This window comes from Triticum urartu, chromosome 3A, assembly GCF_056163025.1.
Source record: "Triticum urartu cultivar PI428250 chromosome 3A, HENAU_Tu73, whole genome shotgun sequence".
NCBI lineage: Eukaryota > Viridiplantae > Streptophyta > Magnoliopsida > Poales > Poaceae > Triticum > Triticum urartu.
In genome coordinates, this window is record NC_141875.1 from 172392341 (window position 1) to 172419999 (window position 27659).

General features: G+C 45.6%; 1 protein-coding gene and 1 pseudogene across 1 annotated transcript; one reads left to right on the plus strand and one right to left on the minus strand.

The window, feature by feature from the left end:
• Nucleotides 1–895: 895 nt before the first annotated feature.
• On the minus strand, nt 896–2488 carry LOC125543500 (uncharacterized; annotated as a pseudogene).
• Nucleotides 2489–17708: 15220 nt separating this feature from the next.
• LOC125546760 (uncharacterized) lies at nt 17709–20073 on the plus strand. The gene is made up of 5 exons (XM_048710902.2): nt 17709–17840; nt 18664–18774; nt 18880–19165; nt 19263–19477; nt 19567–20073. The coding sequence occupies exons 2-5, from the start codon at nt 18667–18669 to the stop codon at nt 19819–19821; spliced, it is 864 nt and encodes a 287-aa protein (XP_048566859.2). The 5' UTR covers nt 17709–17840; nt 18664–18666; the 3' UTR covers nt 19822–20073.
• Nucleotides 20074–27659: the final 7586 nt, after the last annotated feature.

The following is a 27659-nucleotide window of genomic DNA, read 5'->3' on the forward strand; positions in this document are numbered from 1 at the left end:
GGGCAACGGCAGGAGCTCTTCCTATTTCATTAAAGCAGGGTGGAAATCTGTACATTAACTGGAAACCCAGTTACAGAGAGAAAGAAAAAAGATACTAAACACACAGAGGAGAAACTACTCGCAGAAGATTGGACCTACAACCATCATGTCGTCTCGGATCAAACAAACGACATCCTCTACCTTGGCCTTCTTACCCTCGAAAATTCTCCTATTCCTCCCCTTCCATATATGACAAACTGTGTATTACCGCCATCGTGATTTTCTTTCTGGCCTCCTTCTTTCTGATGTTCCTGGAGATCATTCTCCACCATCCATTGATAGAAGAAACAACGCACGGCGATCCCAAACCATGGGGGTGGGAGGAGTTGAAGGAGAACCAACCTCCTTTGCAAAAGGGTAGTCCAAGAAAAGGTGGTTAACCGATTCAATTTTCTGGTCGCACAGGGAACTGATGTGGCCAACCGCGGGAAGTCTGTCAGCTGTCCAAACTATGTTTTGTAGGATAAGCCAAAGAAAGAATTTGATTTTCCCCTCCGCCTTGACGTCCCAAACCCTTTGCCGCAACGGATTCTTGATGTGACCATAGAATTTCACTTCATAAACAAATCTTCTATTGATGATATTAAACCTGGGGTTTCAATATCAAATATGATGAGGCATTTGTGTTCGAGGAAACAATTTTAGTTAGCTCTTATCTCAGAAATCCACAGTTGGTTGTCTTTTCTTTCACTCTTGATATAAGATTGCCTATATGATGGTGATATGCGGCGACGACAGTTGTCTAACACTGACCATCCCTCTGAACCGGCCGGCAGCATCACGCAAGCATGATGGCTTCCTGGTCGTGCTCGGTGCATTGCAGAGAAAATGAAGGCAAATTCACGGAGAAGGAACATAATTAAAATGAAATTTCTATTGATAATATAATAATTCGGACACGTATAGCCCTAAATACCAAATTCACTCCTAGAATAGGCTAGAATCAGCCGGGCTACACTCTGATTCTGATGGCTAGCACGATTAACACTGACAGCTGAGCTACACTCTGATTCTAATGGCTAGCACCATTCTGAATCTGAGTCTCATGTCGTGGATCGTTGGTTCAGTTGGTCCACAGCAATTAGGGGCACACGGCTCCCATGGCCGGCGTCCAGTTGGCGCATCCAGACTGCATCGGCCCTGGCACCATGCCTCCTCTGGTCGCCACCCCGCAGTACGTCTCAGAGGAGCCACCGCAGGGGCCTATTATGTGAGGCTGCGGCAACTGCTGCTTCTGCTGAATCGGCGCCGGCGCCAGCGCAAATGTGCCACCACAGGGGCTTATCATGTGAGGCTGTGGCTGCTACTGCTTCTGCTGGTTCGTTGGCGGTGGCGGCGCCAGCGCAGATGAGCCACCGCAACGGCTTGTGAGAAGCTGCGGCTGCTGCTGCTGCTGGATCGGCGGCGGCGGCGCCAGCGAGCCGGTGATGGTCGTCTTGACCCCGCACCGCATGATCTCAGCAAGCAGCCGCGCTGTGTTGCACGCATCATCGAGTCCACAGTGCAGGCGGCCCTCCCAGTCCAACCCCGCCGCCCGGATCGCCTCCTGTAGGTTGACCCTCCCTCCGCCGCCGAGCGCCTCCTAGAAGGGGACTCTCAGATTGATCCACTGATCGAAGTAGGAGGGCTTCTCGATGCCCTCGAAGCAGCACTCGAACTCCAGCATGGTCCGTCAATCCCAGTCACCCCAGCTCACGATGGCCAAGCGGACGCGTCTCTTGTTCCCTGCCCCCGCCGTCGCCGCCTTCAGCCAAGTGTCGTGGAGCCAGAGCGCCTCGCCGAGATCCACGTTGCCGTCGACGTCCTCCTGCCGGATGCCGGTGAGTTCCCTGCAAAACTGGGTCAGCACAGGGTGATGTTTTGGACGAACGTACCTGCGAAACGTGGACTCGATGCGGCCGGTGGCGCTGTCGACGAGCACGGCGGGGAACTCAATGATTTCCTGGGGGAAGATCCGCGCGTCTTTGACGCACGTTGCCTCGAAGTCGACCACCACGAAGAAATCAAAATCTTGCTCCAGCCCCTGCCCGCGCGCCGCCATGGCCGCCGGAGTGTGCGCAAACTCGAGACCGAGAGTCGAGATCGAGGAAAGCTGGGATCCAAAACTAGGGCAGATTGGGGAAAGTTGGGATCCAAAGTTAGGGCAGGCACAGCTGGATCCCGCAGCTCGATCCGGGCGGGATTTCCAATCCAATTTCAATCCGATGCTCTTCGGAACAATAGTTGGCGCCTTTTTTACGTGGCTGGCGCTATTTCTATAATCTAATCAACAAAACAAAGGTTGTGTGTCAGCGTCTCCGTGCCAGCTTGCGACACTGAAGAGGATGAGCAGGAGCGGGCAAGAAGAATTCAACCCGTGGGTCTCAGCTGCGGCCCACTCGTCGTCGTAACCTTCCCCAGTGGATTGCAGGCCCGAACTGGGCCCGTTAAGGGATGTAATAGTAGTTTATATGCGTGTGGGTGGATAGCGTGTGGAGTTAGGATTGGAGTTGGTGGCTTCGGCCAACACTGTAGCTCGTGGCTGTGAGGGAGGATGGGAGGAACAACCATGGTGGTGGCCTAAATTGAGTGAACCCTAGCTCGTTGCTTACATCTGGTATCAGAGCTGTTCCGATCCTGGAGATTCCACACCACCATCACGCTACGCGATTTCGATTCCGTCGCCATCGGGAGGCCATGGAGAGTCTCTCGGCGGAGGGGAGGAGCATCCATGAGATCCTAAAAACGACGATCTCCGACGACCTCGACCAGCGATTCAAGGTACACGGTGACGATCTCCTCAAATCCATGACCAAGTTGCTTCGAGACACCACGAGCACACTCGACAGCTTGATTTCGTCAAGGATTGACGGGGTCAGGTCCGAGCTCAACCTCGACTTGGAGCAAATCAGGCAGGAGATGGAGGCGCCTGAAGGTGGGGAAGGAAATCATAGGCCGGGTAGCGCAACTGGCACCAGGGATTCGGCACCGAGTTGGGATCCCCTTACTTCTGAATTCTCTGCATAGGACCGGGTTCAGAGAGGCAAGGCGCATCAGATCTATGTATCGTCTCCAGCTCGAGGTATGCAAGAGTCTCACTCTATCAGAGATCTGCAGTCGCCACGAGAACTGGCTAGCTATGAGTCTGCGGACCAATTCAATTATGGACCACGAGTCGAGTTACCACGGTTTGATGGCACAAATCCAAGGTTGTGGCAGGCGAGGTGTGAGGAATACTTCAGGTTGTGGGGCACTTCCAACAGCAGATGGATCTCTTATGCTACAACCCAATTTGAGGGAGCTGCAGCTAGATGGTTGGAGTCAGTTCAGAGGCGATCACCGAATCTCAACTGGACCAAATTCTGTCAGCTGTTGCAGAGCAGATTTGGGCGCAACCAACATCAGAATTTGTTGAGGAAGATGTTCAGAATTGCTCAAATTGGCATTGTAGAAGAGTATGTAGAGAAATTTGCATAACTGTATGACCAGCTGACGGCATATGAAGATAATCCAGATGCTTTGCACTATACTACCAGGTTCATTGATGGCTTGAAACCGGGCGTCAGAATGGCCATAGCCATGCAAAAACCTCGGGATCTAGACACAGCATATGAGTTAGCATTACTGCATGAGGAATTGGGGGAGAGTTTGCAACCTCCAGCAACTACCTCTCAAAAAAGAACCTCCAGTGTTTCCTTCTCCAATGTCTCAAGGGGGCGTACTTCTGAAGATAAACGGTCAATTGAGTACAACAAACAAGGGAACACAAAGGAAAGGTGGACTTCCCTGAGGAATTATAGGAAGGCCAAGGGGCTCTGTTTCATTTGTGGAGAAAGGTGGTCCAAGGATCACCAATGTAAACCCACTATGCAACTGCACATTGTACAAGAACTCATTGAACATCTTCAGGGCCCAAACAATAGCATCACTGATAACTCTGAAAGTGATTCTGACAATTTGATGTTGTTGTCAGCCGCTGCATGTGATAAAGGCAAGTCTGCATTGACCTTTAAAATCAATGTTGAACTCAATAACACACTGCTGCAGTTCCTGGTAGATTCGGGGAGTACCCATTCTTTCCTTAACGAGGCTTGGATCACTTTGTTAAGCAATGTGGAGACAATTAAGAAATCTTCTGTGTCAGTAGCGGGAGGAGGAACCTTGGAATGCACCCACCAGGTCCAAAACTGTTTATGGTCTTGCCAGGGTCACACTTTTGTAACAAATTTTAAACTACTTCAATTAGGTACATATGATGGAATATTGGGACTTGATTGGTTGGCCAAACACAGTCCAATGCGAGTTGATTGGGAGCAGAAGTGGCTTACTTTCCAAGACAAAAAGGGCACTGTTACCTTGCATAGGGAAATGCCCGAGGAATGTGCTTTCATAGTTATTGCCATCTATTCTGCAGACACAACACAACAAGTGGTGCATCAGCCTGAGATACAAGCAGTGCTGGACAAGTACAAGGAAGTTTTTTCAGAACCCACTGGGCTACCTCCTAGAAGGCAATATGACCACAAAATTCCATTAGTGCCAGGTGCTAGACCTGTTTCCATCAGACCTTACAGAATTCCACCTCATCTGAAAACTGAAATGGAGAAGCAGGTCACTGAACTCCTACAGAAAGGCATGATCATGCCTAGCAACAGTCCTTTTTCTTCGTCTGCACTTATGGCAAGAAGAAGGAAGAGGGTGATTGGAGAATGGTGATAGACTTCAGGCATGTTAATGCTCTCACGGTCAAGGGCAAGTATCCTATTCCAGTAATTGAAGAACTCTTAGATGAATTGGCTGGAGCCTGCTGGTTCTCCAAACTGGATCTTAAGGCTGGATACCACCAAATTAGACTAGCTCCAGGTGAAGAGTATAAAACTGCATTCCAAACTCACTTTGGCCATTTTGAGTTTTTAGTTGTGGCATTTGGATTGTCAGGGGGGCCTGGCACATTCCAAGGAGCTATGAATTGTGACTTATCCCCGGTCACCAGGAAATGTGCAGTGGTATTTTTTGACGACATCCTTATATTCAGCAAAACCTTCCAGGATCACCTCCTACACTTAGAAGAGGTATTGGGTATATTACTGAAGAAACAGTGGAGAGTTAAAATGAGCAAATGTGAGTTTGCACAGCAACAGATTGCTTACTTGGGCCATGTCATTAGCAGCAAGGGTGTTTCTACTGACAACTCCAAGATTGTGGCAGTTCAGGAATGGCCTATTCCTAAGAATGTCAAGGAAGTGAGAGGGTTCTTGGGTTTGACAGGATACTATAGGGAATTTATTAAGCACTATGGGATTATCAGCAAACCCATGACAGAATTGCTCAAGAAGGGAGTGCCATTTTGTTGGACTTCTGTAGTGGACACTGCCTTCCAAACACTCAAACAGGCACTCACTAATGCACCAGTTTTGGTTATTCCAGATTATTCAAAGAAATTCATCTTGGAAACCGATGCCTGTGATGTGGGCATCAGATCTGTTTTGATGCAAGAAGGCCATCCTATAGCATTTGTCAACAGAGCTCTGGGCCCCAAGAACAGAGCGTTATCGGTGTATGAGAAGGAATATCTTTCTATTTTGCTTGTTGTTGAACATTGGAGGACTTACTTACAGTTCCAAGAGTTCATCATTAGAACAGATCTAAAAAGCTTGTCTAATTTGACAGAGCAGATAATCCACACTCCTTGGCAGCAGAAGGCTTTGAAAAAGTTAATGGGGCTCAATTACGAAATTATGTACAAGAAAGGCTCTAAGAATTCTGCTGCTGATGCCCTATCCACGAGACCCCATTCAGGAGAGCTGGTTTTGGCCCTTTCTTGTGTGCAACCTACTTGGTTGGAGGAAGTTCTAAACAGTTATACGCAGGATGCAAAAGCTCAAGATCTGCTGCAGCAATTAGCTGTGGCTCCCTAGTCTAAACCCAACTATCAGTTGCTGCAAGGACTTATCAGATATAAGGGTCTTATTTGGATTGGGAATAATCCTGCTCTTCACCTCAAGATTTGTCAAGCATTCCATGACAGCCCCATTGGGGGCCATTCTGGATTTCCTATGACTTACAAGCGTGTTCACTCCTTGTTCAAATGGACTAGCATGAAGCTTTTTGTCAAACAATTTGTTCAGTCATGTGTGATCTGTCAACAGGCCAAACCTGAGAGGGTAGCTTATCTTGGTCTTCTATCACCATTACCAGTTCCAACTCAAGCTTGGGTGACAGTCACCATGGATTTCATATCAGGCTTACCTCCATCAGATCAGTTTGACTATATTATGGTGGTCATTGACAAATTCATGAAGTATGGCCACTTTATACCAGTCAAATACCCTTATAATGCACAAAAGATTGCCGAGCTCTTCCTGGATAATGTGTATAAATTGCACAGCATGCCTAGCTACATTGTGTCTGATCGAGACCCGGTTTTCACAAGTCAGTTCTGGCAAATTCTGGTGAAGAGGACTGGAGCTACACTAAATATGAGTACAGCCTATCATCCTGAGACTGACGGCCAAACAAAACATGTGAATCAGCAAGTGGAATGCTTTCTTCGCTGTTTTATCAGTGCTCATCCAAAAAAATGGAGTAAGCGGTTGTCTCTTTGTGAATTCTGGTACAATACAAATTGGCATTCTGCTCTAAACAAGTCTCTCTTCGAAGTGCTCTATGGCCATAGCCCGCGGTACTTTGGTAATACTTCTGATGATACCTTGGCGCCAGTTGATCTGCATCAATGGCTTGATGCCCGAGTAGTAGTCCAACAGTCTGTGCGACAACATTTGCTCCGAACCCAGCAGAGGATGAAACACCAAGCTGATAAAAAGAGAAATGAGCGGGTGTTCGCTGTGGGGGATAGTGTTTTTCTGAAGCTGCAACCATATGTGCAGGCCACTGTTGCTCATCGGGCAAACCATAAATTGGCTTTCAAGTATTGTGGGCCATTCACTGTGCTTGGGAAGATTGGGGAAGTGGCTTATCGTCTACAACTACCAGATTCCAGCAGGATCCATCCTGTCTTCCATGTATCTCAGCTGAAACAATTCATCCGACCTCACCATCAGGTATCTGTGTCTTTACCATCAGCTGATGTTCATCTGCAGATCCCAGTTCGTGTTCTTCAGCAGAGAGTTTGCCAGCTGGGCAAGAAATCTATTCCGCAGGTGCTTGTGGAATGGAGTGGTGCAACGCGAGATGATGCAACCTGGGAAGATAAGGATTCTCTTCGACAGATGTTTCCGCGAGCACCGGCTTGGGGACAAGCCGTTTCTCAAGGACAAGGGGATGTCAGTGTCTGCGTGCCAGCGAGCGACACTGAAGAGGATGACCAGGAGCGGGGCAAGAAGAATTCAACTCGTGGGCCTTAGCTACGGCCCACTCGTCATCGTAACCTTCCCCAGTGGCTTGCAGGCCCGAACTGGGCCCGTTAAGGGATGTAACAGTAGTTTATATGCATGTGGGTGGATAGCGTGTGGAGTTGGGATTGGAGTTGGTGGCTTCGGCCAACACTGTAGCTCGTGGTTGTGAGGGAGGATGGGAGGAACAACCATGGTGGTGGCCTAAATTGAGTGAACCCTAGCTCGTTGCTTACACTGTGATTGACGAAAAAAGACAATGACTGTGATAGAAGATTCGTTCGACTCTTTTGGACCTTCACATGTTTAATTGATTTTGGTTTTTGTGCGTATCCTCTCCTTCTATATTGCTAGAAGAGAGGGAGAAAACTCATCCACCAAATTACATCTCGTGCGCCGTCACACACATTCATAATATACAAGTGATCTAATGGCTACTAGACCGCCTATACAACTCGCCAAATAGACCATGGCTCTCTCCCCTAAGTAGGTGAGTCGCCATCCATATCTTCCCTTCATTGGAAATTCTCAACGGCCACACACATAGACAATGTGGCGTCATAAAACAATAGCATTCTAGTGCTTCCACCGTTTTCACGAAACCTGCAATAACAACAAGGTGCACAAATCCTTCCAGCTATGTGGTTATGTCAATAGTGGTACACATCAAGGTAGCAGCAAGTCATTCACCAATGGATTTCAGACCACCTTGCCGCATGTTGACATAATCAAGTACCAAATTGATCTGGCGAACACACATGATATCAAGACGTAATCAGTCGTTTTCTGTTCTTGGTGGCATAGAGGGCATGTCGCCTAATGCGAGAGTCCACGCCAAGCAAGTCTGTATGAGGTCCAACACCTATTCTTCATAGCCAGCCATGCAAAGAACTTGAAGCGGAGCAGAGCGCGACTATGCTAGATTACCGTTGCAGCAAGATCGTGTTGGTGTCCAAAGAAGTGGCTTGTCATGTTTGGGCTTGCACGGTTGGCGACAACCAACCTTATGAAGTGCTTCGATACTTTCGGGAGAACAGTTGACGAGTTTTGACTCTTAATCCGATTCTCAATCGTTCACACAACTAGATTTCCGCAGCCCACGAGATCAACCATCTGAGTCTTTTTACAGAAGAACATTTGGTCGTGTTTTTAATACAAAACCAAAGGCTGTGATAATAAAAACACTAAAATATAGTACTAGTACAATCGCGACAATTAAAATATGAGTTGTCTTCGTAACAACAAAATCTCGATGATTTATTTCAATTAAAAACAATAACAAATTTATAAGTCTACTAGTTAGAGGAAGAAGAGTGACCCGTGCTTTGTTGATCTATCGGTGAGAGTGGTGGAAATCCCGGTAGTAGCCACATATGGTGATTATATGAATTGCTTGCTTGTCACCGCCATCACTACTACCGCCTACATGTCAAGATCGTGCTCCTAAATATGGTGTGCCTCCACAAGGGTGACACCACATGTCAAATGTAAAAATAGTTGTGTAGTAGTTGGTAGAAGTGCATGCATACGATTTTATTGTTGGGGACCGTAGCAATAATTCAAAAATTTCCTACGTGTCACCAAGATCAATCTAGGAGATACTAGCAACGAGAGAGAGGGAGTGCATCTTCATACCCTTGAAGATCGCTAAGCGAAGCATTACAAGAATGCGGTTGGTGGAGTCGTACACGCAGCGATTCAGATCGCGGTCGATTCCGATCTAAGCACCGAATAATGGCACCTCCGCGTTCAACACACGTACAGCCCGGTGACATCTCCCGCGCCTTGATCCAGCAAGGAGAGAGGGAGAGGTTGGGGAAGACTCCGTCCAGCAGTAGCACAACGGCGTGGTGATGGTGGAGGAGCGTGGCATGCCAGCAGGGCTTCGCCAAGCACTGCAAGAGACGAGGAGGGAGAGGGGTAGGGATGCGCCAAGAGGGAGAGAGACTCGTGTGTTGGGCAGCCCAAAACCCCCACTATCTATAGGAGGAGGGGAGGAGGGTGCGCCCCCTCTAGGGTTCCCACCCCTAGGGGGGCGGCAGCCCTAGATGGGATGGAGGGGGCGGCCAAGAGGGGGAGAGAGGGGGGCACGCCCTAGGGTGGGCCTTAGGCCCATCTACGCCTAGGGTTTCCCCCTTCTCCTCCTAGCTGCGCCTTGGGACCTGGTGGGAGGTGCACCAGCCCACTCAGGGGCTGGTCCCTTCCCACTCTTGGCCCATGCAAGCCTCCGGGGCTTGTGGCCCCTCCCGGTGGACCCCCGGAACCCTCTAGTGGTCCCGGTACATTACCGGTGACGCCCGAAACACTTCTGGTGGTCAAAACCTCACTTCCTATATACTATTCTTTACCTCCGGACCATTCCATAACTCCTTGTGACGTCCGGGATCTCATCCGGGACTCCAAACAACATTCGGTAACCACGTAGAAACTTTCCCTATAACCCTAGCGTCATCGGACCTTAAGTGTGTAGACCCTACGGGTTCGGGAATCATGCAGACATGACCAAGACAACTCTCCGGCCAATAACCAATAGTGGGATCTAGATACCCATGTTGGCTCCCACATGTTCCACGATGATCTCATCGGATGAACCGCGATGTCGAGGATTCAAGCAATCCCATATACAATTCCCTTTGTCAATCGGTATGTTACTTGCCCGAGATTTGATTGTCGGTATCCCAATACCTCGTTCAATCTCGTTACCAGCAAGTCACTTTACTCGTTCTGTAATGCATGATCCCATGACCAACTATTTAGTCACAATGAGCTCATTATGATGATGCATTACCGAGTGGGCCCAGAGATACCTCTCCGTCATACGGAGAGACAAATCCCAGTCTCGATTCGTGCCAACCCAACAGACACTTTCGGAGATACCTGTAGTGCACCTTTATAGCCACCCAGTTACGTTGTGACGTTTGGTGCACCCAAAGTATTCCTACGGTATCCGGGAGTTGCACAATCTCATGGTCTAAGGAAATGATACTTGACATTAGAAAAGCTTTAGCAAACGAACTACACGATCTTGTGCTACGCTTAAGATTGGGTCTTGTCCATCACATCATTCTCCTAATGATGTGATCCCTTTATCAATGACATCCAATGTCCATGGTCAGGAAACCATGACCATCTATTGATCAATGAGCTAGTCAACTAGAGGCTTACTAGGGACATGTTGTGGTCTATGTATTCACACATGTATTACGGTTAATACAATTATAGCATGAACAATAGACAATTATCATGAACAAGGAAATACAATAATAACCATTTTATTATTGCCTCTAGGGCATATTTCCAACAGTCTCCCACTTGCACTAGAGTCAATATCTAGTTCACATCACTATGTGATTGTAATGAATCCAACACCCATGGGGTTTGTTCATATCTTGCTTGTGAGAGAGGTTTATTAGTCAATGGGTCTGAACCTTTCAGATCCATGTGTGCTTTGCAAATCTCTATGTCATCTTGTAGATGCAGCGACCACGCGCTACTTTGAGCTATTCCAAATAAGTGCTCTACTATACGAATCTGGTTTACTACTCAGAGTCATCCGGATTAGTGTCAAAGTTTGCATCGACGTAACCCTTTACGACGAACTCTTTTACCACCTCCATAATCGAGAAAATTCCTTAGTCCACTAGTTACTAAGGATAAGTTCGACCGCTGTCATGTGATCCATTCCTGGATCACTCTTGTAGCCCTTGACTGACTCATGGCAAGGCACACTTCAGGTGCGGTACACAGCATAGCATACTGTAGAGCCTACGTCTAAAGCACAGGGGATGACCTTCGTCCTTTCTCTCTCTTCTGCCGTGGTCAGGTCTTGAGTCTTACTCAATACTCACACCTTGTAACACAGCCAAGAACTCCTTCTTTGCTGATCTATTTTGAACTCCTTCAAAATCTTGTCACGGTATGTATTCATTTGAAAGTACTATTAAGCGTTTTTGATCTATCCATATAGATCTTGATGCTCAATGTTCAAGTAGCTTAATCCAGGTTTTCCATTGAAAAACACTTTTCAAATAACCCTGCATGCTTTCCAGAAATTCTACATCATTTCTAATCAACAATATGTTAACAACATATACTCATAAAAAATTCTATAGTGCTCCCACTCACTTCTTTGGAAACACAAGTTTCTCATAAACTTTGTATAAACCAAAAATCTTTGATCATCTCATCAAAGCGTATATTCCAATTCCGAGATGCTTACTCTAGTCCTTAGAAGGATTGCTGGAGCTTTGCATACTTGTTAGCATCTTTCAGGATTGACAAAACCTTCTGGTTGTATCACATACAACCTTTCCTCAAGAAAATCGTTGAGGAAACAATGTTTTGACATCCTATCAGCAAGATTTCATAAATAATGCAGTAACTGCTAACATAATTCCAACAGACTCTTAGCATCGCTACGAGTGAAAAAGTCTCATCGTAGTCAACTCCTTGAACTTGTAGGGAAACATTGTAACGACAGTTCGAGCTTTCTTAATGGTGAAATTTACCATCATTATCCGTCTTCCTTTTAAAATCCATCTGCACCCAACAACCTTACGACCATCAAGTAGTTCTTTCAAAGTCTATACTTTGTTTTATGGCCTCGAGCCATTCGTCGGAATCCGGGCCCACCATCGCTTCTCCATAGCTAGTAGGTTCATTGTTGTCTAGCAACATGACTTCCAAGACAGGATTACGTACCTCTCTGAAGTAGTACGCATCCTTGTCGACCTATGAGGTTTGGTAGTGACTTAATCCGAAGTTTCATGATCACTATCATAAGCTTCCACTTCAATTGGTGTAGGTGCCACAGGAACAACTTCCTGTGCCCTGCTACACACTAGTTGAAGTGACAGTTCAATAACCTCATTAAGTCTCCACCATCCTCCCACTCAATTCTTTCGAGATAAACTTTTCCTCGAGAAAGGACCCGTTTCTAGAAACAATCACTTTTGCTTCCGGATATGAAATAGGAGGTATACCCAACTATTTTTTTGGGTATTCTATGAAGATGCATTTATCTGCTTTGGGTTCGAGCTTATCAGCCTGAAACTTTTTCACATAAGCATCGCAGCCCCAAACTTTTAAGAAACGACAGCTTAGGTTTCTCTAAACCATAGTTCATACGGTGTCGTCTCAACGGAATTATGTGGTGCCCTATTTAAAGTGAATGCGGTTGTCTCTAATGCCTAACCCATAAACGATAGTGGTAATTCGATAAGAGACATCATGGTATGCACAATATGCAATAGGGTGCAGTTATGATGTTCGGACACACCATCACACTATGGTGGTTCAGGCGGTATTAGTTGTGAAACAATTTCCACAATGTCTTAATTGTGTGCCAAACTTGTAACTTAGATATTCATCTCTATGATCATATCATAGACATTTTATCATCTTGTCACGACGATCTTCAACTTCACTCTGAAATTACTTAAACCTTTCAATAATTCAGACTTGTGTTTCATCAAGTAAATATACTCAGCATCTACTCAAATCATTTGTGAAGTAAGAACATAATGATATCCACTGCGTGCCTCAGCACTCATTGGACTGCACACATCAAAATGTATTACTTCCAACAAGTTGCTTTCTTGTTCCATCTTACTGAAAACGAGGCCTTTCAGTCATCTTGCCCATGTGGTATTATTTGCATGTCTCAAGTGATTCAAAATCAAGTGAGTCCAAACGATCCATCTGCATGGAGTTTCTTCATGCATATCTACCAATAGACATGGTTCGCATGTCTCAATCTTTTAAAAAACGAGTGAGTCCAAAGATCCATCAACATGGAGCTTCTTCATGCATTTTATACCAACATGACTCAAATGGCAGTGCCACAAGTATGTGGTACTATCATTACTATCTTATATCTTTTGGCATGAACATGTGTATCACTATGATCGAGATTCAATAAACCATTCATTTTAGGTGCAAGACCATTGAAGGTATTATTCAAATAAACAGAGTAACCATTATTCTCCTTAAATGAATAACCGTATGGCGATAAACATAATCCAACCATGTCTATGCTCAACGCAAACACCAAATAACAATTATTTCGGTTTAACACCAATCCCGATGGTAGAGGGAGCGTGTGATGTTTGATCACATCAACCTTGGAAACACTTCCAACATATCGTCATCTCACCTTTAGCTAGTCTCCATAGCCTTTTATTTCGAGTTACTAACACTTAGCAACCGAACCGGTATTTATTACCCTGGTGCTACTAGGAGTACTAGTAAAGTACACATTAATATAACGTATATCCAAAATACTTCTGACGACCTTGCCAGCCTTCTCATCTACCAAGTATCTAGGATACTTCTGCTTCAGTGACCGTTCCCCTCATTATAGAAGCACTTAGTCTCAGGTTTGGTTCAACCTTGGGTTTCTTCACTAGAGCAGCAACTGATTTGTCGTCTCATGAAGTATCCCTTCTTTCCCTTGCCCTTCTTGAAACTAGTGGTTTAACCATCAACAATTGATGCTCCTACTTGATTTCTACTTTCGCGGTGTCAAACATCGCTAGTTGCTCAAGGATCATCATGTCTATCCCTGATATGTTATAGTTCATCACGAAGCTCCAATAGCTTGGTGGCAGTGACTATGGAGAACCATCACTATCTCATGTGGAAGATTAACTCCCACTCGATTCAAGCGATTGTAGTACTCAGACAATCTGAGCACATGCTCAACAATTGAGCTTTTCTCCCTTAGTTTGCAGGCTTAAGAAACTTGTCAGAGGTCTCATACCTCTTGACATGGGAACTAGTCTGAAATTCCAATTTCAGTCTTTGGAACATCTCATATGTTCTGCGACGTTTCAAAAATGTCTTTGGTGCCACAATTCTAAACTGTTAGTATTACGCACTGAACTATCACGTAGTCATCAAAACGTGTATGTCAGATGTTTCCCGACATCTACAGACGATGCTCGAGGTTCAACACACTGAGCGGTGCATTAAGGCACATAACCCTTCTGTGCAGCAATGAGGACAATCCTCAGTTCACGGACCCAGTCCGCATAATTGCTACTGTCAACTCTCAACTAAATTTTCTCTAGGAACATATCTAAAATAGTAGAACCAAAGTGTGAGCTACGACATAATTTGCAAAGACCTTTTGACTATGTTCATGATAATTAAGTTCATCAAATCAAATTATTCAATGAACTCCCACTTAGATAGACATCCCTCTAGTCATCTAAATGATACATGATCTGAGTCAACTAGGCCGTGTCCGATCATCACGTGAGACAGACTAGTCATCATCGGTGAACATCTTCATGTTGATCATATCCACTATACGACTCATGTTCGACCTTTCGGTCTTCCATGTTCCGAGGCCATGTCTGTACATGCTAGGCTCGTCAAGTTAACCTAAGTGTATTGTGTGTGTAAATCTGGCTTACACCCGTTGTATGCGAACGTTAGAACCTATCACACCCGATCATCACGTGGTGCTTCGGAATAACGGACCTTAGCAATGGCACACAGTTAGGGGGAACACAATTCTTGATATTTTAATGAGGGATCATCTTATTTATGCTACTGTCGTTCTAAGCAAATAAGATGTAAAAACATGACAAACATCACATGCAAATCATAAAGTGACATGATATGGCCAATATCATCTTGCGCCTTTGATCTCCATCTTCGAGGCGCGGCATGAACTCCATCGTCACCGGCATGACACCATGATCTCCATCATCGTGTCTTCATGAAGTTGCCTCGCTAACTATTACTTCTACTACTATGGCTAACGGTTTACAATAAAGTAAAGTAATTACATGGCGTTTTCATTGACACACAGGTCATAAATAAATTAAGACAACTCCTATGGCTCCTGCCGGTTGTCATACTCATCGACATGCAAGTTGTGATTCCTATTACAAGAACATGATCAATCTCATACATCACATATATCATTCATCACATCCTTTTGGCCATATCACATCACAAAGCAAACCCTGCAAAAACAAGTTAGACGTCCTCTAATTGTTGTTGCATGTTTTACGTGGCTGCTATGGGTTTCTAGCAAGAACGTTTCTTACCTACGCAAAACCACAACGGCGATATGCCAATTGCTATTTACCCTTCATAAGGACCCTTTTCATCGAATCCGATCCGACTAAAGTGGGAGAGACAGACACCCGCCAGCCACCTTATGCATCAAGTGCATGTCAGTCGGTGGAACCAGTCTCACGTAAGCGTACGTGTAAGGTCGGTCCGGGCCGCTTCATCCCACAATGCCGCCGGATCAAGATAAGACTAGTAACGGTAAGCAAATTGAACAAATCATTGCCCACAACTGCTTTGTATTCTACTCGTGCATAGAATCACCGCATAGACCCAGCTCATGATGCCACTGTTGGGGAACGTAGCAATAATTCAAAAATTTCCTACGTGTCACCAAGATCAATCTAGGAGATACTAGCAACGAGAGAGAGGGAGTGCATCTTCATACCCTTGAAGATCGCTAAGCGGGAGCGTTACAAGAATGCAGTTGGTGGAGTCGTACACGCAGCGATTCAAATCATGGTCGATTCCGATCTAAGCGCCAAACAACGGCGCCTCCGCGTTCAACAAATGTACAGCCCGGTGACGTCTCCCGCTCCTTGATCCAGCAAGGAGAGAGGGAGATGTTGGGGAAGACTCCGTCCAGCAGCAGCACGATGGCATGGTGATGGTGGAGGAGCGTGGCACGCCAGCAGGGCTTTGCCAAGCACTGCAAGAGACGAGGAGGGAGAGGGGTAGGGCTGCGCCAAGAGGGAGAGAGACTCGTGTGTTGTGCAGCCCCAAAACCCCCACTATTTATAGGAGGAGGGGAGGAGCGTACGCCCCCTCTAGGGTTCCCACCCCTAGGGGGGCGGCAGCCCTAGATGGGATGGAGGGGGCGGCCAAGAGGGGGAGAGAGGGGGGCGCGCCCTAGGGTGGGCCTTAGGCCCATCTACGCCTAGGGTTTCCCCCTTCTCCTCCTAGCTGCGCCTTGGGCCCTGGTGGGAGGCGCACCAGCCCACTCAGGGGCTGGTCCGTTCCCACTCTTGGCCCATGCAAGCCTCCGGGGCTTGTGGCCCCTCTCGGTGGACCCTCGGAACCCTCCGGTGGTCCCGATACATTACCGGTGATGCTCAAAACACTTCCGGTGGTCAAAACCTCACTTCATATATATTATTCTTTACCTCTGGACCATTCCGGAACTCCTTGTGACGTCCGGGATCTCATCTGGGACTCCAAACAACATTCGGTAACCACGTACAAACTTTCCCTATAACCCTAGCGTCATCGGACCTTAAGTGTGTAGACCCTACGGGTTCGGGAATCATGCAGACATGACCGAGACAACTCTCCGGCCAATAACCAACAGCGGGATCTGGATACCCATGTTAGCTCCCACATGTTCCACGATGATCTCATCGGATGAACCACGATGTCGAGGATTCAAGCAATCCCGTATACAATTCCCTTTGTCAATCAGTACGTTACTTGCCCGAGATTTGATCGTCGGTATCCCAATACCTCGTTCAATCTCGTTACCAGCAAGTCACTTTACTCGTTCCGTAATGCATGATCCCGTGATCAACTACTTAGTCACAATGAGCTCATTATGATGATGAATTACCGAGTGGGCCTAGAGATACCTCTCCGTCATACAGAGTGACAAATCCCAGTCTCGATTCGTGCCAACCCAACAGACACTTTCGGAGATACCTGTAGTTCACCTTTATAGCCACCTAGTTATGTTGTGACGTTTGGTGCACCCAAAGTATTCCTACGGTATCCAGGAGTTGCACAATCTCATGGTCTAAGGAAATGATTCTTGACATTAGAAAAGATTTAGCAAACGAACTACACGATCTTGTGCTATGCATAAGATTGGGTCTTGTCCATCACATCATTCTCCTAATGATGTGATCCCGTTATCAATGACATCTAATGTCCATGGTCAGGAAACCATGACCATCTATTGATCAACGAGCTAGTCAACTAGAGGCTTACTAGGGACATGTTGTGCTCTATGTATTCACACATGTATTGCGGTTAATACAATTATAGCATGAACAATAGACAATTATCATGAACAAGGAAATACAATAATAACCATTTTATTATTGCCTCTAGGGCATATTTCCAACATTTATGTGTGAATTAGTCAAGTAATAGAAGCAATAGGAGGTAGCGTATGTGTCTGATTCCTAGTGTGAGCTATCCAGTGGTGGGCCATAACCTCCGCACACCAGAGGTGGGCCCGGCCCATGTGCTCACGTAGCCTTATCATTTCCAAGTCGATCCCACTCGGCCCCGTTTGATCCCCTTCCCCTCACCCACATCTCTAGCACCGCCGCCATCGCTGCCATCGCCACAACCACCATCGCCTCTGAGTCTAACACCGCCCACTTTACCCTTGATCCCATCGGCCGGTCCTTCTCTGTCCGCCTCAAGTCCTTGCCCCACGGCTGCCAGGTTTGCTTCTCCTCCTATCGGTAGCTTCCTTGCTAATTTGATTATCCAATCTCGTAGTCGTAGCTCTCATTGCTTCTTGATCTATTTTATGTTTGGTAGGTTTGGTTGAGTTTGTGTTCCCATCGGTAGTTTCTAGATGTTTTCTCTGGAGATACAATGAATTGTGTGGTTTGAATTGCTAGGAAAGGTGAATTTTTGATTGGATCTGGTTAGTTTGTTGTTTGGTTCTTTTGGCAAAGTAGTTAGTTGCTACTACGCAAGTAGTGCAGATAAGGTTGATAAATGATTGAGTTACTTGGATATATGCCGCCACAATTTTATGAGATTTACCATTCATTGTCGTTGCCCAATAGAAATCAGTGGCAACATAATCTGCACGAATATGGAATCATTCTACATTGCTTACTCACATAGCTAGATAGTAATATTCTCTTCCCTAGATACGCTAGCTTGGCAAGGGTCTTATATTGATAGGATTCCTTATTTGGCCCTTTTAAAAATATGCTTCCCTGTTTGGCCCTAGAGAAATTGTCTTCCCTATTTTGCTCAATGATATTCTAGTAGTCGAGCGTAGGTATTCAGATTTCTTCCTTGTTTAACCTATAGATAGCAACTACTAGATAACAAGTGTTAGTCAGAATGTCCATTGAGGATGAGTCTTTAAAAATTGCAGGGATTCAAAATGAGTGTCAATGTTTTGGCGAAAGTTGATTCATTTTCATTTTTTCAATTTTTCGGCACTCAACATTTCAACATTTTACTCATGCTAATATTTGGTGTCATTTAATAATTTATTATCATTGTTTGTCAATTTTGAACATAGCAAATGGAGTGCCTCAATTGTTTCCACACTAGTGATTTGTGCGTTGGGAACGTTGAATTGGGGAACGGTTGCTTCTACTTCACGCTTTTGGAGGGCTTCAATTGGACGGCGGTATATATCTTCTACAAATTATTGCATATCATTCATTGGTAAGCATGTCTTAAGGATTTTGCATAACAAATCTAAATTTCATTCTTCTTTTTTTTTTTGCTTCAGTGCATCCCCTGTTTTGCAAGGCCTGACCTCCTAAGGAAGCTTAATGTTGCCATGGATAAGGGAACAAGCACCACTGCCTACCTGCGCACCAAAGAGGGCTTCTCTTTCAAGACTATGATCCTTAACGAAAAAGAGCGAACATATTTTGGTTCTTCTAATTGGGGGGCATTTGCCAAAGCTTACAAATTTGAGGAAGGGATGGCTATCCACTTTGATTTTAGCAAATATTCTGATCCTGATCCTGACATCTTGGTAGATTTGGAAAACATTCCAATCCTTCCTCCGTGTAAGTTTCTTAAACATACTTGGCAATTAATATTTGTATTAGTCAAAACAAGTTGTTATCTATAACTAATTAATGTTGTTTTCATATTTTTTGACAGCTTACTTCCTAGTGCCAAAAACAACCCAGGAGATAGTTGACAACACTTACTATACTGCTGACAGCGCGCTTACTTGGAAAGAGAAGAATTACCTCGTTTCCTTTGTTAATGGTATCGAGTGGCCTACGAACACTCACAATGCTGGGAAACATTATGCATCATACGTGCCACTAGTGCATGCCTTGAACAAGACCAACATTCAAAACAAATGTCTGGTAAGAATTGTATTCAGTTTCATCTTTTCATATACTCTTCATAAATTAAATATAGTGCTTACTATATTACTATTGTGTTCTTGCAACAGAAGCCCCCAAGATGTGTTGTTCCTGAGATTATGGATGGCAATGGTGATATGAAACTTATCTATGATAACAAGACCAATTTCAAAGACACCTACTCGACTGCAGCCCTACCAGATGGACGCCTCCTAGTTAATGGGTGGAGGAGAATACTGAAGGAGTGCAACCTGGAAATTGGAGCTAGGTTGATCTCTGTGCTCCACCATGGAAGTGCGGGGATTTTCCTATTCTTAACATCCATTCCAAAAAGAGAGGACTAGTTAGAAGTTGTCAATGACCTTTAGAGTCATAGTCCCTATCAAACATTGTTTTAGGTTAAACCTTAATATGTAGTATTCAATGGTTGAATTATGTGTTGTTCATTCATGGTACTAATTAACTAGTGGATAAGGTAGCAAAATGCATGCATGTAACGATGGGTAGCAATGTGACATTGTAGCGTATTGCTATTTCTTATGGGTATCAACATAATATGTATGTATTGTGTGTGAAACACTTCAGTGGAAGCAAAATGCTACCGTGAAAAAGTTAATCCCATCTGGAGGCCTTTTCCGGCACTTTGTCGGAGGGGGATTCGATCACGGAGGGACTCTACATGAACCTTGCACTACAAAAAAATGCACTTCCGTGATGATACGTGTTTGTCACAGTAGGTCACATTTTCTGTCATGCATGCATATCCATGACGATTTTATGACAAAATCAAGATAGTCATACATGTGCTGTCATAGAAGTGTTCCATGACATTACCAAAATTATCATCATGGAAGTGTCCACTTCCATGACGATAAATCGTGCGTCATAGAAGTGCTTTCGTCAAGGGTAACCGACATGTGGCATCCATCATAATGGGTCGCGTTAAGCTATCGAGTTTCGGTTTGGATCCGATAACCCGTTAACAGCCCAGACCAATTAGGATTTTCCACGTGTAAAATTCTGAATGGCCAGAGGAACCACGTGTCGGCTCACCGCTGGGACATATGTCATCCACTGTTACACCCACGATGCGGCTATATCTCCCATGTGTCGAGGCATGACTTAGAGGCGTAACCGCATGGTGGTTTTGTCGCAAGAGGGGTAATCTTCACACAATCCCATGTATTGAATAAGAAAGGGATAAAGAGTTGGCTTACAATCGCCATTTCACACAAATAACAAGTTAAACATACATCGTCCAGAGTACAATCAAGGTCCGACTACGGAACCAAAATAAAAGAAGACAACCCCAAATGCTAGATCCCCGATCGTCCCAACTAGGCACCACTACTAATCAACCAGAAAAGACGCATAACAATGATCAAGATCTTCATCGAGCTCCCACTTGAGCTCGGTTGCGGCATCGGCACTGGTATCATCGGCACCTGCAACTACTTGGAAGTATCCGTGAGTCATGAGGACTCAGCAATCTCACACCCGCAAGATCAAGACTATTTAAGCTTATGGGTAGGATAAGGTAATGAGGTGGAGCTGCAGCAAGCACTAAGCATATATGGTGGCTAATATACGCAAATAAGAGCGAGAAGAGAAGCAACGCAACGATCGAGAAGCTAGAAGTGATCCTGAAACTACTTACGCTCAAGCATAACACAAGACCGTGTTCACTTCCGATCCCGGACCCCGCCGAAAAGAGACCATCACGGCTACAGACGCGGTTGATTCATTTTAGTTACGTTAAGTGTCAAGTTCTCTACAACCGGACATTAACAAATTCCCATCTGCCACATAACCGCGGGCATGGTTTTCGAAAGTTTTAACCCTGCAGGGGTGTCCCAACTTAGCCCATCACAAGATCTCACAGTCAACGAAGGATATTCCTTCTCCTGGAAAGACCCGATCAGACTCGGATTCCCGGTTACAAGATATTCCGACAATGGTAAAACAAGACCAGCAAAGCCGCCCGAATGTGCCGACAAATCCCGATAGGAGCTGCACATATCTCGTTCTCAGGGCACACCGGATGAGCAATCCGTACAACTAAAACCAGCGCTCAGGTTTCCCCGAGGTGGCGCTGCAAGGGGCTCTAGTTTGGACCAACACTCATAGGAGCACTAGCCCGGGTGTTAAATAAAGATGACCCTTGAGTCCACGGAACCCAAGGGAAAAGGCTTAGGTGGAAAATGTAAAACCAAGTTTGGCCTTGCTGGAGGAGTTTTATTCAAAGCGAACTGTCAAGGGGTTCCTATAACACCCAACCGCGTAAGGAACGCAAAATCAAGGAACATAACACCGAGACAGAAACTAAGGCGGCAAGAGTGGAACAAAACACCAGGCATAAGGCCGAGCCTTCCACCCTTTACCATGTATATAGATGCATTAATTAAAATAAGAGATAATGTGATATCCCAACATAACCATGTTCCAACATGGAACAAATTTCAGCTTCACCTGCAACTAGCAACTCTATAAGAGGGGCTGAGCAAAGGCGGTAACATAGCCAAACAACGATTTGCTAGGAAGGTGGGTTAGAGGCTTGACATGCCAATATGGGAGGCATCATATAATAAGTGGTAGGTAGCACGACATAGCGTTAGAACGAACAACTAGCAAAGCAAAGATAGAAGTGATATCGAGGGTATGGTTATCTTTCCTGAGATCCCGCAAGGAAGAAGAACGAGTCCAAGAAGTAGACGACCCAACGTAGTCGAACGAATCCTCACAACTCCATAACGAAACCGAAGCTAATGAGAGAAGCAACCCGGAAAGAAGCAAGCAACATAGTAAACAACCATCACATAAACATGGCATGATGCACAACCAAGTATGATGCATGTCCGGTTTAATGAGGCATGGCATGACAAAGTGCACAAACAATACTACAAATTAAGTGGACCTCAATATGCAACGAGTTGCATATTGACGAAACACCACATTCAATCATTTAGTTCACTCTCGTTTATGTACCCAACAATATTAAATGTTATTAAACATGGCAAGAGGTGAAGCATAATAAAACTACCTATCTAGGCAAGTTTAAATGAGGCCAGAACAACAAGCAACAAGTCCGGAAAAATCCTCATGTGCATATTTTAAAGTTGGTACTGTTCTGCCCTATACACAATTTTAGAGTTGTTAAACATGCAAAGTACTTCCACCATGTTAACTTATGCATTTTTTCTACCCCATTTACATATATAATTTATATAAAATCGAGCTACGGTTATTAAGTTATGAAATAAAACATTTTAGCATGGAATTTACGCAAATTAATGCAAATAGCAATTTAAACATTTCAAACGTGCATGAAATTTGGATATTGTGAAACTAGATGAAATTCTAGTCATTTTTCATATATAAATCATTTTAATCCGATGCACCATTTGTGAGTTATTACATGCATGAACTAGGAGGACTTTTCTATAAAACTGCCAAACTCCTGGATATTAGAAAAATTCGCATAACTGGAAAAAAACATGAACGGGCCGAAACAGAGGCTGGCCCAACAGTGGAAGGAAAAAAGGAGGCACTGGGGATGGCCTCACCATGGGCCAAGCCCAGATCGGGGGAGAAGGGCCGGCCTGGGGGACAAAAAACGCTGTTGGGCCTCGGCGCCCTCATGGCCCAGGCGCGGAACGACGGGTCAACGGACACGTGCGAGCGTCCTCCTGCTCGAAGCAGAGGTAGTAACAGGCGTAGCGGTGGCGGTGGTCCGGCGAGGACGTTGACGGGGCAGGGCGGGGAAGGCCGGGAACGAGCAGATCTGTGCGTGGGGAGCTCGGATTCGGCAACGAACGAGGCCGAGGAGGCCGCGACGAGCTCGGCGGTGGCTCCTGCAAAAAAATGGTGGCGACGCAGGGCTTAGAGTAGAAGGAGAGCACGGGAGAAAGGAGGAGAAGAGGAGGCGCGGGGCACTGCCTGGACGGGGCTCGGCGAACTCCGACGGCGCGGGGTTCGACTCCGGCGAGGTCTGGTCGGTGGGGAGGTTGCGGGCGGACTGAGCGGTCGACGGTTCGCGGTGAGGGAGCTCGGGCGGAGGAGCTCTCGAGCCAGGCGCGTGCGGGCTTGCGGGATCAAGCGGACGGCGGCGTGCATGGGCTCGGGCGCCTGGAGGGCTGCGGTGGTGGTGGTGGAGGCTGAGGGGGCGACGTGGCCTTGCCCGATTGGCCACGGGCGGTGTGGGGTGTCCGCGCAGCCAATGGCTACGCGCCAAGTGGCAGGGACAAGGTGGCTGGCGCGGAAACAGAGGTGGGGGCGGCGGCTGCGAGGTGGAAGAAGGGCTAGGGGTAGGGTAGGCTAGGGTTAGTCCATATTTGGAAGGTGGGATGTCTATATATAGACATGAGCTAGGGTTAGGGGGGTTATCGGAGCCTCCGACCATGATCCGACGGATCCGATCGAGAGGGGGGATAGGTAGGCCTCGGTGGGCTGGTTGTGACTGTGTAGAAGGGGTTGGGCTGAGATGAGAGGGAAGGAGTGCAGCCCGGCAACTGTTTCCGGAGACCGAAAACGTTCGACGAATTGACCGACTATATTGTCGCTATAGTTATTCGTTGGGGCGTCAAACGGACTCCGAATGCGATGAAACTTGGCAGGCGGCCTATCTACACTGTAACAACACCACATGCCAACTTTCAACCCATTCCGAGAACATTTTCCGACCACTTATAAAATAGAATTTCGGACGTGCCGCGGGCGCTTGCAAGTGTGTTTGGGCTCAGAACGGACAACGGAGAGAACTGGGGGAAATCGAACGGATGCAAGTTTTGAAAACATGATGATGCAATGCACATGATGTCATGGAGAGATGCAACACGTAAGAAAAGACATGGCAATGACGGTGAATAACTGGAAGACACCTGGCGCATTGGACTCGGGGCGTCACATCCACTCATTGGACCGAAGGCGCCTATGATATATCGACACATGGCACGGCCCAACAGAGGCCCATTTTGGTGAAAAGGCCGGCCCGTTTGACTTGGTCAGAAGGTAGCGGGTCGGCCCATGGAAAGCCTGTTAACGGCCTATTCGCATATAGCCCATTTACAGCCTGCTAAGTCATGGCCCATTACAGCTTATCCGAATTAGGCCCAGTAGCATCATCTTGGCCGTCCAATATGATTCCAGCCCGTTGTAACTTCCGGCCCATGTATGGCCCATGACGTCTTTCGGCCCATATGAGGCCCTTTGTACCTCTTGGCCCATTCACGACCCGTGGTGAAACTGGCCCATAATGAACAATGTATCGCTTTATACCCATTAACGACCCATTAGTCCGTGGGCTGTTTCCAGCCCGTATTAACTTTCGGCCTTCTAAGGGCCCATTTATTCTTGGGCTCATTTCCAGAATTTGATTACTTATGGTTTGTTACTAGCCTGTTTCGCTTGTGGGCCAAATTCAGCCCGTGGTTACAGTCGGTTTGTTTGTGGCCCATTAACCCATTGGGCTATTTTCATAGCGTCATCAAATACGGCCTATTAACGGCCTATTATGGTTGAGCCATAAAACAGACGATTTCCACTCTAGCCCGTTTACGGCCCATTTTGCGGTCCGTTATTGGTCCATGAATAGTATGGCCCATTTTTGGCGAAATGATTATACGGCCCGTAGAAGGCCCATAGATGAGACAGCCCGTAGAAGGCCCATGGATCCTACAGCCCGTAGAAGGCCCATGGATCCTACGGCCTGTAGAAGGCCCATGGATCGTATAGCCCGTGGAGGGCCATGGTCACTACAGCAGGTAGCAGGACCATGGTCACAACAGTTCGTGTGTTGCCATGGTTATTGTGGCCTAGTTATAAAAATAGGTTATTGTGGCCACTAGTAAAACACGGAAAAAGAACCACAGTGACTACAAGCAAACAACTAAACAAGACAATAAGGAAATAAATAAGCAAGAAACTAATGCTAGGCTATTACGGCTATTACACATATTACATCCATTGGGCATCAAAGTTCGCCACCAGTGCAAATATAGGGAACAAAGCAGCATATTACATACACCGGCCATCTAAATTGGACACCAGTGCAAATAAATGCGGCAGCAAAACAAGTCCATAACTGAAACAACGTTAGAAGAGCTCAAGAAACGTTATCCTAGGTATCCACCATGCTGGCAATAGGCTTAGCAATCTTATTAGCTTTGTCCTGTTTGGCGCTAAAATCCTCCAACGCTTGTTGTTGCACCAGAAAGTATGCATCTGAATGCTCTAGGGACTTTCGTGGTCCTTCCGCTTCTTGTCGCAACACAGTTGATCAATGTCCTTCAGCTTGTAGTTGAGACTCAAGAAACCGAACTGATTCAGACAGTGAGTTTGAATAGCTTATGCAAGCGGTAGTGGCCAGTAACTCGAACACTAAACCAAGACAGGACTTTGGGGTTGTCTCACTGTCTTCAAGATAGTTTTCCTTAGCTGTTTTATCAGCTTTGTTGGAGACCAACAAGGATGTCTCACTATCCCGAACCTTATCTGCATTACTTCCTTTACCATTGCTTAATAAGGCACTCTTCCCCAATATTCTGTCAGCATTCTAAAAGAAGAAACAAGCAGACACATAACAGGTTTAGCATGTACTAGTATATGAAACTCATTTAGGTGAACCAGTTCATTAGTAAGGTGGACAGGATTAAACTACCAAGTCTTCTATTGCCAAGTAGTACATAATAGAAGCATCAAACAAACATATATCTATGTCCTATGGTCACTGCATTGTCTTGCCAAATCAAAATAGAGACACGGTTCAAATCATACCAGTTCAAGACAAAGCAGCACTGAAAGAATACAAAGCGTGGGAAACTACACGACACAACAAGATTTCAGATGGGTACCACGAGTCTACATGTATAGCAACACTATTGGCTCTGTTGTGATGCTAGTAATGTGCATGATACGAGAGGTCAATTGTATACATAATTGAAATTAAAATCAACAGAGCTATTTATAAGAGTAAACCTGTTAAAGAAACATGTGTAAACATACCTATTGTGCCATTGGAGTTTTGATTGGGTCCTTCAATTTGAAAATAAGTTTGTATGAGTAAATATAGTGATACAAGAGCAAAGCAGTATGCACGATAGGAATGGAATCTTAAATGAGAACAGTTGTTCTTCAAGTTTAAGCACTTGTTCTAGATGAACAGAGTACAATAAGATGCAAGAATATAGTACTTAAAATAGAAAATGAGCTCATAGACCTTACCACATTCTTGGTTCGGGGCTAGTACAGAACAAGGCATTCCAGTCATCGTCCAGTAAATGTGTCTCAGGAGAACGTAAGGGAATTTGATGAGTTTCTTTGCCAGTGAAGTATGTTTTCTTTAGGTAATTCTTATACCGCCACCAAGCATTCTTGAAGATAGCAGAGGTATTAGCACAGGTTACCCCATCCCGAGTTTCCAAATCGGTCCTTCTCTATAGAGAAAAATGGGAAAATTTGCTGTATTATAACCATCATGGAGGTAGAATGTATGGGACAAAGCAAAGTAATTGCCATGAATAACATTACTTACACATAACTCCTGGACAAACACCTGAAACTGGCATTTTCCTTCATCTTCAGTATAATATTTCCATGATGGGAAGATACACACATAGGATTTAACAACATCAAATGCGATAGATGCTAATCTACGACTGGCTGGTTGTGCTTCCTCCACAGGAATAGGTGTACTAACTGGTGGAGTTGGGGTTTGCCGTGGTAGTACTGGCGCTTTGGGCACTGGAGCTGCCTTACTAACTACTCTTGTTTGGGAGCTCTATGGTGGAGATGGTGTTGTGTCAATAGGAACTGGGTTACTATCTACTGGGGTTGGGGTTAGATTGGGTGAAGCTGGTTCTCTGTCCATCGCATCAGGGGTATAATCTGCAAGAGTCTGGGGTATGTGTGGTAGGGCTGGTTCCCGTGCATGTACAACCGGGGTGCTATCTCCACCAAGTGGTAGCACTGTTTTATTTGAAGACCGTGTTTTTACTCCGCTAGATACTGCCATCACTTGCTCTAATTCAACTGGCTGATAAACAGGAAACATAGTTGAATGTACAGACATTGTATGAGAGACAGATGCAATAGATAGTGTGGAAAAAAGAGGGCATGAAATAGTTGACATGTATATTATTTAACTAAAAAGGGTAGCATGGCATAATTTCACATATATGATGTGTAT